This window comes from Mauremys reevesii, linkage group 3, assembly GCF_016161935.1.
Source record: "Mauremys reevesii isolate NIE-2019 linkage group 3, ASM1616193v1, whole genome shotgun sequence".
Lineage (NCBI taxonomy): Eukaryota > Metazoa > Chordata > Testudines > Geoemydidae > Mauremys > Mauremys reevesii.
This window is the reverse complement of record NC_052625.1, coordinates 192,975,453-192,989,604: the sequence shown is the minus strand read 5'-3', so window position 1 is coordinate 192,989,604 and position 14,152 is coordinate 192,975,453. Positions and strand designations below refer to the sequence as shown.

General features: G+C 38.7%; 1 protein-coding gene across 2 annotated transcripts in view; it reads left to right on the top strand.

Annotated features, from left to right (window-relative positions):
* The window catches only part of LOC120401824 (CD2 associated protein), a 125,724-nt gene that overhangs the window by 74,838 nt on the left and 36,734 nt on the right, over positions 1-14,152 (top strand). For both annotated transcript variants that reach the window (XM_039532063.1, XM_039532064.1), the window contains exons 6-8: positions 337-524; positions 5,857-5,965; positions 11,693-11,787. In XM_039532063.1, the coding sequence (XP_039387997.1) occupies positions 337-524; positions 5,857-5,965; positions 11,693-11,787 (392 nt within the window). The remainder of the gene's footprint in view (positions 1-336; positions 525-5,856; positions 5,966-11,692; positions 11,788-14,152) is intronic.

Below are 14,152 nucleotides of genomic sequence, written 5' to 3'. Positions count from 1 at the left end.
CCTGGCTGATGTTTGAGAAATCAGGCCAAAAATCAGTGATCTGATTTCTTAATGGTGGCTAAGGGCTACCAATACACATTTGGTGCAGAAATAGTGTCATTGTAAACTTTCTTGAAATGCTTCTTAGACGTAGAGTCTTTCTAAATAGCTAGCTAGCAGGAAATGTGTGAACTTAAGGATGGAACTGCAATTCTAAGGACTGTTGGGTAAGACCAGTGTACACAAACATTTATACAAAGGAATAATTTTCTGATTTGATTTCCAGACTGCCTGATTAATAGTAATGTTGGCATTTATTAATTTATACATTAAAACCATTTTCTCTCAATTTTTCAGAGTCTCTTGTCACTGGCTCTCCCTCACCTCTGACCTCTCCAGGGAATGAAAATGAACCTGGAGCTGGACCAATAGCACAGCCAAAGAAAATCCGAGGAGTTGGGTTTGGAGATATCTTTAAAGAAGGTTCAGTGAAACTTAAAACAAGATTTCCCAGTAATGATTCAGAGGAGAAAAAGCAAGATAAGGTTTGTGGTAGCCCGTATTTGAGCATGCTGTCTTGGCTTGAGAATCCAAATTAAAACCATATTGTTAATATCTTTAATTTAAAAAAAAAACCCAACCAACCCTGGTAATTAGAGCACCTTCTGTCCTAGGATCTTACAGATATAAATGCATTAGATCTCTCAACACTTCCATGAAGTTGTTTAACATCCCCATTTCACAAAGCGGGAAATTGAGATACAGAAAAGCAGAGTATCAGTGTATTGCAGAAATAAAAAAGGGAATTCACACCTGTCCTGTGCTTTTTGAAAATTAGTATATATTTCAAGTAAGCTTCAAAACACAAAACAAAAGTGTTGGATACCATCCATTCATAATGATCACTATGTTGTCACAAGGCAACAGAATAGACGAAAAAGAAAATGGTACCTTCTAAACCAGATAATTACCTTATTAGTATTACACACACACATATCTATATCTATATCTATATCCCCTCCTTATCCCACTAATGGTACAACTCTGCCCAAAGTAGTCATGAGTGAATGTAAAGAGTTTCAGTGCTTATCTGTACTTTATTTGAACCTGTTTGATCTTGTATTTTCACAAGAACAGGAGTTTTTTGAGACTTCCTGATTTCAGTAGTAGAAATAATGAAAATATTCTTACTTATGAGATTTTTGTACTTCTGCTTCTGATGCAACCAAAAAGTGCATAAGTGCATTAATCTTGTAATTTATATTAAAAAAAGTAAATAAATTGATTCAGAAACAACCAGAGCTCAGGATTGATTCTTCTATCTTATTTGGTTTGATTACTGTAGTAATAGACAGTAGTGTACTGAAAGGGGGAAAACTGCAGTTAATGTTGGACTAAACATCCGGTTACAGTGCACAATGGAAAATATTTATTTTTGCTCTCCAACCAATTTTTTGTACAGTTCAAACTTTTTTATCTCTCATTACGTTACAGGTATTGCAGCCTTAACATTGTTCATAAAAAAAACATTGCCTTATCTGATCAGGCTAGTGAGCCCTCTAGTCCAGTATCCTGTCTTATGCCCTGACTTGTGCATGTAGATATCCCTGCCAAAATTTTAAATTGTTACTAATTTTTTACATCTTCATTGTAGAGGAAGGAGTGTCCAGTGCCTAGTGTGCTAGCATTGAACTCTTCAGACCTAGGTTAAATGCTCTGCTCTGCCACAGGGCAAATGTCCTATGACTTTGGGCAAATCCTTCAGTCTTTCTCTACCACAGTTTCCCACCTGTAAAATGGTGATAATACTTCACCATCTTATATGGGTGTGACACAAGACATGGGTGACGATAAATATGTTAAATATTTTGAGGCACTTAGAGATTGTGGGTAGTAATTTTATTTATAAATATAAATGTCCAGTCCTTTTTATGGATCCTATTGGGTTCTTGGCTTTGATGTTACCCGGTGACTGAGAGTTCCAGAGACTACCTGTGTATTGTGTAAATAAAAACCAAGGTTTTTTTAAAATCAGTTTGCCATTCCTGCTGCTTTTATATTTTCATCTTACCCTCCCTTTTTTACTTGTATTATGAGAGAAGATGCATAGAAGTGCCTGATCTTGTAACTCAGTTCAGTTTGGTAGGGCATTGGCAGGGGGTAAGGGAATATGCATAGTTATTTTGGTGTGGAATTTATTTTGGTATGATTTGAGACTTCCACCACTGTTCATCAGTTCTGAGAGGCTGAAGAAAACCTCTCTGCTTATCATTTGAACAGTGTCCTGGGCAAATGCATGGTTCTTAAACTCTTGAAATATCTAAGCACAATGGGCTGAAATAAAGACAAAAGTAGCAACCACAAAATTATAAGTTTAAATAGAAAGATCTGATTTGTAAACAAAAGCTTACTGTTGTAATGATTGTTTGGTCTCTGATATTTACCTGGAAGGTTTTATAAACCTGTTTAAAACATAGAATCATAGAATATCAAGGTTGACTCATATCCATCTTCTCATCCAGAGTAACCCTTAGCTCCTTTTCTGCAGAACTGCTGCCTAGCCATTTGGTCCCTAGTCTGTAGCAGTTCATGGGATTCTTCCTTCCGAAGTGTAAGACTCTGCACTTGTCCTTGTTGAACCTCATCAGATTTCTTTTGGCCCAGTCCTCTAATTTGTCTAGGTCCCTCTGTATCCTATCCCTACCCTCCAGCGTATCTACCACTCCTCTCAGTTTAGTGTCATCTGTAAATTTGCAGAGGGTGCAATCCACGCCATCCTCCAGATCATTAATGAAGATATTGAACAGACCGACCCTTGGGGCACTCCGCTTGATCCAGCTGCCAACTAGACACGGAGCCATTGATCACTACCTGTTGAGCCCGACGATCTAGCCAGCTTACTATCCACCTTATAGTCCATTCATCCAGCCCATATTTCTTTAACTTGCCAGCAAGAATACTGTGGGAGACCATATCGAAAGCTTTGCTAAAGTCAAGGAATAACACATCCACTGCATTCCCCTGATCCACAGATCCAGTTATTTCCTCATAGAAGGCAATTAGGTTAGTAAGGCATCACTTGCCCTTGGTGAATCCATGCTGACTGTTCCTGATCACTTTCCTCTAAGTGCTTCAGAATGGTTTCCTTGAGGACCTGCTCCATGATTTTTCCAGGGACCGAGGTGAGACTGACTGACCTGTAGTTTCCTGGATCCTCCTCCTTCCCTTTTTTAAAGATGGGCTCTACATTAGCCTTTTTCCAGTCATCTGGGATCTTACCCGATCACCATGAGTTTTCAAAGATAATGGCTAGTGGCTCTGCAATCACATCCGCCAACTCCTTTAGCACCCTCGGATGCAGTGCATCCAGCCCCATGGACTTGTGTTCGTCCAGCTTTTCTAAATAGTCTTCAACCACTTCTTTCTCCACAGAGGGCTGGTCACCTCCTCCCCATACTGTGCTGCCCATGCTACATAAGTATTTAAATAGACTTTTTAAAACTGGCTAAATGCATTTTTGTCTGATCTCTTTTCTCTTAGTTAGAGATATTGTAAGCCATTACAATGTTAATGTAAATATTATCATAGCTGGAATTTCAGAGATTGATGTAAGTGGGACTGATCACTTTCTCATAGTGAGAAATTCATTCTTTAGAAGTGTCTGGGATTCACCTATTTTCTTTCTGACAGATGTGATGGAGTACAGTTATCTTATCCAAGATATATTTGTATGATTTAGATTCTAATGGATGAGCAGACTTTATACTGTGTGAGTTTAGTGTATAGCAATACCCAAATATGTGATGGAAGCAAAAATGTCTTTTTTTATTCACTTAATAGGCTTATCCTGTAAACTGTTGGATTCTCTCTCAATCAGTAAGACAAAGCAAGGAAGTGAAGTGAGAAAATATTCTGAAAAATTTAAAAGCTGTGAAATAAACCGTTTGAAGCTGCAATTATATTTAACGTACCCGTTAAAAAAATAATAAAGTGCTAGCCAGAATTTGACACTTTCATAAGAGATGCATTTATGGAGATTTTCTCTGCTCCAAAGAACTTTTGCAATCTACGACACAGAAAAGACGAGTACTGGCTGACCCAGAGCAGGGAATTAATTTTAATGAAGATTTCAGTAAAATGTGATTTTAAAAAAAATTTGTGCTAATGTGACTCACTATCTCTAATGGTATTGGTGGAGTGGTGGGAAAGTATTCAGTAGTGCTTGCTAGTTGTGGGCTAGTTGGAAAAAAATGCATTTTTAGGAGATGTTAGAATGAGATGAGGACTTTGAACAGTGGGATTGGAAGGTAGAGTCCAAACTTACACCACTGTGATATGTTTCAGATCCACTAAGTAGCTTTGGACAGTGCACTGTGTTGCAAGATACAGGATGAGCTTTAGTTAACTCCAGTGCTTTGGCCAAATTCCAACTTGGGGATATTTATATTCTGGTTACTTCCATGTGCATTTTTAATTGGATATAATTTCCTGCACTTTCCCTGTAAAACTATTTGTGTGCTGCTAAACTAGTTTAATCTTGGAGGTGGTTTGTTTTCAGTGCTAGGTGGAGTTATTCCTTTATATAGCACTGTTACATTTTTGTGAAGGATGCTTATGTGGTTATATGATCTGTTTGGCTTATATATATTAACCTGGATCCTGTTTAAGCTCTACAAAATTTGGTTTTTAATAAATGAAAGGGGAAGACCAGTGACCCTTGCTCACATGAGTGGTGCTTATTGATGTGAGAAGTTTCAGTAGAATTACTTAGGTGAGTATTGGTTATAGGATCAGGACCTAAGTGTCTGTCTGATATGATTGTGAAGAAGAGTTGGTCAGAAAAGTTTTCCCATTCTGCAAAATATTTTGAGATTTAATTTTTTTTCCTGTTCCTCATTGAATTGAAACGGAGACCTTTTGTTATGTGTGTGCGTATGTGGGGGGAGAAGCCATCCCAGTATACCCAAGAGCCTGGAGGTTAGGGCACTTGCCTGGGATGTGGGATACTCAGGTTCAAGTCCCTGCTCTGCCTGGAGTTTCCCACAGAGAGTGCCCACTAGGGTGAGGATCTCTCTATGTGGTTTTGAAATTCCATCCTGGACCTAAGAAACCTTTCCTGAACAGTTTTGCCAAAACTGATATGTTTCTGTGAAAAGTTTCAGCTTCAGTGAATCAGCATTTTCTGACAAAATGGTTCATCAAAATTCCTGCTTGGTTCTATTGTGAAGAAAATGTGTGAAAGTGATTTAAGCAGTCTGAATCTGTCTGCAGGCTCAGTAAGCCTGAAACAATGTCTTGGATAGGAGAAATCTGGTACCTTGTCGTAATGGAATGTTACCTCACAAGATCAATGGCAAATTAAATGTCTGCAGAGTTCATTTTAACAGAAACATCCAACTAATGTTTTTATCCGCTTTGGTTGGATGCTGTGGCAGATACTAGGAGTGAGCAGAAGTCAGGACGAGCAGCTCTGTCACCTTAAGCTGATGCTATAAACAGTGGAGTCCTGTAGTCTGCTCTTTCTCCATCTGCTAAGCACCTAAGCCCTCCTCTGGACTGAATCCCACCCACAATGGTGTTGATGGAAAAAGATGAATTGCTGCTGGGCTTTCTCACTCCAGCTACATCAGTGGCCTTAGTATTGTAATTATAGAACCTAACTAAATTAAATATGTAATGTGACAGTCTCAAAGAATGAATGACACCCTTGTTATGGAATTAATTACCTAATTGTAAAAGAGAGCTGTCACCATTTCACATGGTCAAATCATGAGAAGGTGTCTGATAGCCAGATCAAAACAAAATGCTTATAATTTTGCACTCTCCCTTTCTAATAAGTTGTTGTGCGTATCTTTTTTTTCTCTTGCATTTGTTTAGCCACTACCTAACCTTCCACCGGGACCAAAACTAACCCAGTTTCCTAGTGTAACAAAAGCAGAACCTGCAGTAGATGTAACAAAAGTAGAAACTGAAAGCAAACCAAAAGGTAAGGTTAATGTATATTTGCCTCTGTTTTATTTTCTAGTCATAGAGTCATGAAAGTGTAGGACTGAAAAGGGCCTCGATAGGTCATCTAACTCAGTCCCCTGCACTGAGGCGGGACACTAAGTATCCTAGTATTATCTATTATCGATGAAGATATATGTAGTTATGGAAATATACAATAAAATAACTTGTTCTGATTAAGACCTTACATTTTTATTTAGTAAAAATATACTTAGCACTTTCAAAATGCTTTTTCAGCTTCAAAGTGTCTTACAAATACGAAGTAGGGTGGGTTTACCCACACTTTGACTTCCGTTTCCATCCATCTGTAGAGGTTATGTGACTTCCCACATTTCTACCTGTATTAAAATTCAAAGTATTCAGATCATATAATTACAGATGGAATCCAATTAACATAGGAGCTGTCCCTAAAAATATAAGGCCTCATCTACACACACAGTTGCCCTGATTTAACTACAGATGCAAAATCCTGTGTAGACACTTCTATATTGGTGTAACCCTGGCTTCTGTAGGTTTAGCTTGCATCAATAAGTGTTGAGGTTGTGCCTGTACCAGTATAACCTGTTTTATCTGATATAAGAGTACCCAGAGAGGGCTTTGTATTGATTTAACTAAATATGTTTTTTGACTTTTATTGTGCGTCTTGTCCCTCATGGCATTGGTTTGCTTAAAGATGCATTTGTAAATCAGTTTAGTTAAACTGGTGCAAGTTTGTGCATAAACACATCAAAATAAGAGGCAGGCTATTTAGTTTAGCTTAATCATTTTCAGAATTAAGTACATTGAAATAAACTACTGTGTCTGGACTATGCTTACAATTTTACCAGCGGAGCTATGTTGGTATAGGGTGTAGTGTGTTTCTCTCCCCTCCCTCACCCCATCGCCTCCGGCAGCAACATAGGTCTAATGGTAAAAGCCCGAGTGCAAGCCATATTTGCATGATGGGGGACTCTATCCTGGGAAACAGTGACTCTGAAAAAGATTTAAAGATTGTGGTGAATAATCAACTGAACATGAACTCCTAGTGCAATATTGAGACAAAAAAGAGCTAATGCTGTTCTGGGATGCGTAAATGGAATCTTGAGTAGAAGAGAATTTATTTCACCTTTATATTTGGTACTGGTGTGACCGTTGCTGGAATCCTGTGTCCAGTTCTGGTGTCCACAATTCAAGTAGGACATTTATAAATTGGAGAGGTTTGAGAGAAGAGCCATGAGAATGATTAAAGGATTAGAAAGCTACGTTATAGTGATGGATTCATGGAGCTCAATATATTTATCTTAACAAAGAGAAGATTAAGGGGTGACTCGATTGTGGTCTGTAAATACATACATGAGGAACAAATATTTGATGATGGGCTCTTCAGTCTAACGGAGAAAGGTCTAACACTATCCAGTGGCTAGCAGTTGAAGCTAGACAAATTCAGATTGGAAATAAGGGGGAATTTTTAGCAGCAAGAGTAATTAACCGTTGGAACAACTTATCAAGGGTCATGGTGGATTTTCCATCACTGAGAACTTTTCAGTCAAGATGGGATATTTTTCTAAAAGATCTGCTCTAGGAAATGTTTTGGGGAAGTTCTCTGTCCTGTGTTACGCAGGAGGTCATACTGGACAATCACAATGGTCTTTTCTGGCCTTGGAATCTAAGAATCTATGAAAAGTTAACTAACTTTCTAATAGAGTGGTAAGAGGGAGAGACACCAGCTCACTGCCTTGCAGACTCAACGGGCCAGCAGTGTAGCAGTTTTACATTGTGAAGTCTATTTTCACAATCAAAATGGCTAGAAATTTTGTTTTTAATGTTTAAATTTTGGATGGTGCATGGAAAGATTAAAATTAATCCAACAACATGAAGGATCCACATCTCAGAATGTTGATTTTCATTTTATTTAATCTTTTCTGTAGTCTGAAAAAGACCTCTGGCTAAAAGCATGCACATTTCAATCAGATCCTCAGCAGCTATGTTGATTTATATGATTTATTTGTATTAAGTACTTAAATGATGGTCTCTCTAAGGTGTGGGGACTAACGTATTACAGATGCTCAGTTACCCAGATGATAAATGCAGTATGAAAACCAGATGGATAGTCTTATTTTGTCATGTAAGAGTTATCCGATATCCTGTGAGAAGGGCTTGTTTATTTGTTTTAAAAACTATATCTCAATTTATATAGGTTTATTCTTACAAAAATATATTAACAATAATATCCTTACTTTTGAGGAGGAGGTGGAGGAAGTGGGCATGGAAGTAAACAGCCAATGTTTAGTTAATTAGTAAATAAAATAAGTACACATCTCCTCAAGATGTTTAGATTATCAGGACTTCATTTTAGTGTCTCTTATCTGCTTCTGGTAGTTTGTTTTGGTTATTAGTATAAGTAAACAAATATCTTTTTGCTGAAGAAACCACAACTTTAGTTTGTTTTCAGTGTAATCAAATTTAAGACCTTTCAAAGGATAACAGCTATGACCACTGCTGCTGCAATGTAGTACTGAATCTGTGGATGATCTTCCATCTTAAACTGCAGTTTAATTAGAAATAACCTTTATTTACTGCCAGTTTTCTTATGGCACAAGACTAGTTAAAATGCCAAGATCCTTGAGTAATTATTTCTGCATTAAATATACTGTTAATAACTTGTTAAATAGATTAAGTGCTGGAGAAGTGGTTGAGAATTTTTCTGTAAATCACCTTCTTGGATTTTTGCACTCTGGTAATTCTATAGTAAAATGACAAGATTAAGATGATCTTGGGCTACATAGAAGGTGGTGTTTCAGCCCTGACTGGGTCCCCCCACCCCCATAAATGGTTACTGGTTTGCTGTATTGGACCCAACTTTTTGGCTCCAATGTGCTTTCAAGCTGCTGAGTTCAGTCACGATCTCTAACTCTGGGATTCTAGGGCATGCTCCATGGGTGCAGAATCTGTCTGGCACCCTTCTTTGGGATGTGGAACTCTGCAGTCCAGATATCCTAGGCCCTGAGACCAGTACAGGACATCCCAAGCCCTCCAGTCACCTATGCATTCTTCCCCAGACTCCACTTTCATGGGTACTCTGGTTTATAGTTTAACTCATTAGGGACCACATGAGAGTTAAAGAAAAGAACACAGACTTTGCAAAGGAACTTCTTAAACACACACATTTTGGACAGCACAGGAGAGTGACAGATCTAGGCAAAGCAAAAAACACCTGAACCCAAATCCCTCCCTCAAACTCATCACTACTCCTGAGAGTCCTTCAGTTTGGTCAATGTCCTGGGTGAAGGCAAAATTCCTCCTGCCTTCCCCCCTCACCACCATCCCCACTCCTCCTGGTGTGTGTATGGGGATGGGGGTGGGGAGGAGGGATTCTGTCTTCTCTTTCTGGCAATGAAATGGCTCCCTTTGCTTAGTGAGACTGTCTGTCTCTTTCAAGAGCAGGCTTTGTCTACCTCTCTCTTCTTCTCTTCCTCCACTGGGGAAGTTCCATGTACCAACCACTCAGGTGCTCTTTGAGCAGAGTCTCTAAGTCAATGGCTGTGCGCTACCAGAGTAGAACAATACAAGGACTAAGGTGAGGATGACTGGCCTGTAGTTCCCCGGATCCTCCTCCTTCCCGTTATTAAAGATGGGCACTACATTAGCCTTTTTCCAGTCATCCGGGACCTTGCCCTATCGCCATGAGTTTTCAGAGATAATGGCCAATGGCTCTGCAATCACATCCGCCAACTTCTTTAGCACCCTCGGATGCATTGCATCCGGCCCCATGGATTTGTGCTCATCCAGCTTTTCTAAATAGTTCTGAACCACTTCTTTCTCCACAAAGGGTTGGTCACCTCCTCCCCATACTGTGCTGCGCAGTGCAGTAGTCTGGGAGCTGACCTTGTTCGTGAAGTCAGCGGCAAAAAAGCATTGAGTACATTACCTTTTTCCACATCCTCTGTCACTAGGTTGCCTCCTCCATTCAGTAAGGGGCCCACACTTCCCCTGACCACGTTCTTGTTGCTAACATACCTCTGAAACCTTTCTTGTTACTCTTAACATCCCTTGCTGGCCGCAACTCCAAGTGTGATTTGGCCTTCCTGATTTCACTCCTGCATTCCTGAGCAATATTTTTATACTCCTCCCTGGTCATTTGTCCAATCTTCCACTTCTTGTAAGCTTCTATTTTGTGTTTAAGATCAGCAAGGATTTCACTGTTAAGCCAAGCTGGTCACCTGCCATATTTACTATTCTTTCTACACATTGGGATGGTTTCTTCCTGCAATCTCAATAAGGATTCTTTAAAATACAGCCAGCTCTCCTGGCCTCCTTTCCCCTTCATGTTATTCTCCCAGGGGATCCTGCCCATCAGTTCCCTGAGGGAGTCAGTCTGCTTTTCTGAAGTGCAGGGTCCATATTCTGTTGGTCTCCTTTCTTTCTTGTGTCAGGATCCTGAACTCAACCATCCCATGGTCACTGCCTCCCAGGTTCCCATCCAGTTTTGCTTCCCCTACTAATTCTTCCCTGTTTGTGAGCAGCAGGTCGAGAAGAGCTCTACCCTAGTTGGTTCCTCCAGCACTTGCACTTACAAAATGCAAAGAAGGTACCAATTTGAGATTTCTAAAGATAGCTACAGCACTCAATCCAAGGTTAAGAATCTGAAGTACCTTCCAAAATCTGAGCGGGACGAGGTGTAGAGCATGCTTTCAGAAGTCTTTAAAAGAGCAACACGCAGAGGTGGAAACTACAGAACCCGAACCACCAAAAAAGAAAATCAACCGTCTGTTGCTGGCATCTGACTCAGATAATGTGTCAGTCTACACTGTCAGTCTACACTGCTTTGGATTGTTATCAAGCAAAACCCTTCCTCAGTATGGAAATGTTCCCTGAAATGGTGGTTGAAGCATGAAAGGACATATGACCCTTACAGCATACAAATATCTTGCAACGCCCGCTACAACAGTGCCATGAGTACGCCTGTTCTCACTTTCAGGTGGCATTGTAAACAAAAAGCCGGCAGCATTATCTCCTGCAAATGTAAACAAAACTTGTTTGTCTGAGTGATTGGCTGAACAAGAAGTAGGATTGAGTGGACTTGACATTGTTTTGTTTTTGAGTACATTTTTTTTACAAAATTCTACATTTGTAAGTTCAACTTTCATGATAAAGAGATTGCACTACAGTACTTGTATTAGGTGAATTGCAAAATACTATTTTTTGTTTTTTACAGTGCAAATACTTTTAATCAAAAATAATAAGGTGAGCACTGTACACTTTGTATTCTATGTTGTAATTGAAATCAGTATATTTGAAAGTGTGGAAAACATCCAAAAATATAGTATTCTATTATTGTTTAACAACGCGTTTCTTTGCACGATTAATTTCTTTATTTGCGTGACAGCCCTAATGAAAATCTCTCCCAGACGCCCATGTTGAAAAACAAAACTAGGGATGTGTTCAACTCTAGTTGCAAAGTTTCAATTCTGATGTCTAAATGACCCATAAGAATGGGGGAATTGAATAAATATTATACTACTGTCTTCTTTTTGACGTGTTCTACTGGACATTTGTAAAACATACTGAAGATGGTCACTATATAAGATCAAAAGATGATTGCACTAGTAGTTGTGACTTTAAGTTATCCTTCTAGGAAAGACAAGAATTTTGAGCTTTTATTTATGTACCTTGATTCATACAACACATTAGAACATTGTGCAAATGCAACCATTTTGCTTTGTTTCAGCCAAGGAATATTGCAGGACTTTATTTGCCTTTGATGGTTCAAATGAAGATGAACTTGGTTTTAAAGAAGGCGAGATTATCCAGATAATAAGTAAGGTAAGGGTTTACTAATCACTCAGTGTTTTCATGAATATAGTTGAAGTACAGAATAAAACGGCAGGCCTACACTTAAAATGCTGCATTGTCACAGCTGCAGTGGTTCAGTGAAGATGCTACTATGCCAACGGGAGAGCTTTTCTCATTGGTGCAGTTAATCCACCTCCACCAGAGGCAGTATCTCTCCCGCCAACATAGCGCTGTCTACACCTGGGGTTAGGTTGGTATAACTACATTGCTCAGAGGTGTAGATTTTTTTACACCCCAGAGCAGTGTAGTTATAACAATGTAAGTTTATAGTGTAGACCTGGCCTTAGTAGCAGTAGATCTCATCATTTCCAGATCTGTTCCAGTTAATCTGTTTTGTTCAGCATGCTGATAAATTATTTTATCTTGGTAATAGATCAGAGTTTGTCCTGGAAGTTAACCATATGCTGTGCCATAATTTCATAAAAGCATGAAAATAAGTCCTTTCCTTATTGATTTTAACCACTTTTCATTTGGTAAGCACTTCCCCCATAGATTTCCAGGTGTGGTGGACTGGGTTGTAGTAGTGAGTTGATTTCTCTTTAAAGAAACAGTTGAATTTTGCATTGAAATGTTGATGTGCAGTATTTAATGTTATAAATATATTTTAAGCAAGGATTATTGTCAGTATGATTATTGTCAGTATTAACAAAACTGCTTTATGGTGGACAGTCTCTCACTACTTAAAGGAATAAACTTTTGTCTGAATATTCACTTATTTGTGCTAGATATGAAAGAGAGAGTCAGTGTTGAAAGGCAGCAGTTGCATCCGTAACCTATTTTATAAATGTTCTGCTGTAATAAAGGCAAAAAATACCTAAAACAAGGGCTGGAAATCATCTGTTACTGCTTAATTTTCCTCATCTATAGTACATAATCTTCTTTTTATATTAATCACATTTTACTAAGTGGGATATAAGAGGATTGACTTAGGTGGGGAATTGGAAGCATATTAACTACAATCCAGTTTCATGTTCATAGTAATATACAGTGAGGAGCATAAATACACATAAACTAAGCTTCTTTAAAAGGATTTGGAGGTTTCTTTTAAGAGATTCCAACATGTTTTTAATGAAACAAGAAAATCGTTGTAGCTATCATTATTTGCTTGCATTGCAGTAGGACCTGGAAGTTAGGTAGGTTTTCGTAAGCACCAGATGATTAAGATAATTCCTGCCCCAAAGAGCTTACTATCCAAGTAGGCAAGACCAGCAAAAGAAGGCAGAAGGACACAAAGACACAGTGATTTATCCAAGGCCATACAGCAGATCAGTAGTGGAGTCAGGAATAGAACCCAGTCCAGTGTCCTTAAACCCAGTCCAATCTCTATCCACTGGACCACACTGCTTGCAAAGTCTAGATTTCTTAAAAATACTTATCACAGTAACTAACTCAATCCCAGTTTTTGATCGTATCTAAATTTCTGCACTTAATGTCATATCTGTTAACATAGCTAGGGGCTGGAGTAATTAACTTTTCTATTTTTCAGTCTTCCTGCCAAATAAAGGGAAGCAAAATTATAGGTTAGCGAATGTAATGGGGACAAAAATAGTTTCTGAGCCAGTGGCCATCTCCTAAAGTAGTTTTTGCATTTTCAAAACAGAAAAACTGCAGTTTTGTTTGTGCAGATAAATACATCATTGGTTTTCTCCATAAGTGGAATGCTATTGAAAACCTGTAGGATGATGCATATTACTTACAAAGTGTCGTACACAGTATGGCACTATATTTTGTTTTGTAAAGGTGGAGTTCTTTCATCAGGTTAGATCTAGGTTTGCATAAGGATACAGTCAAGTCATAACAAGATTTTAAAATTTGTACTAATTTTATCCTCCCATTGTTGCTTGGAACTGATGTGTCCACCTCTCCCACTCCACCCCATCCCAAATTCCCCTGTATCCAGTGTTAAATATAAACGGGCTCCCTTCAACGCTGACCATGGAATCAGATATATAAGGGTCCTTGTATCCACTCAGATCCAATTGCAAGATTGGGGCCTTTCTGTACTAAAGCTCATAATTGCTGGGTTCCTGGCATTAACAAAATTAGTAAACTCCAGAGGATAATGTGAAGTTTACAAAGAGACTTAATGGGAAAAATGATAAAAAAAACATTTTGAGTCTATAAACTGGCAGGGTGTCAATTTGGATTTAGTTTCTTGTATTGCTGCCTCCTTCATTTAGCTCAGTGTGTTTATGATTTTTTTGTTCTGAGATTCAGCAGCTGTTCTGAACTGAATGCTGAATTGGATATGCATGCTAGGACCCAATCTTCTGTTGATGGAATGAGCCAGTTGTTACTGTCAAAAGTAGCACTTTTCAATAATAGTTTATTCAAC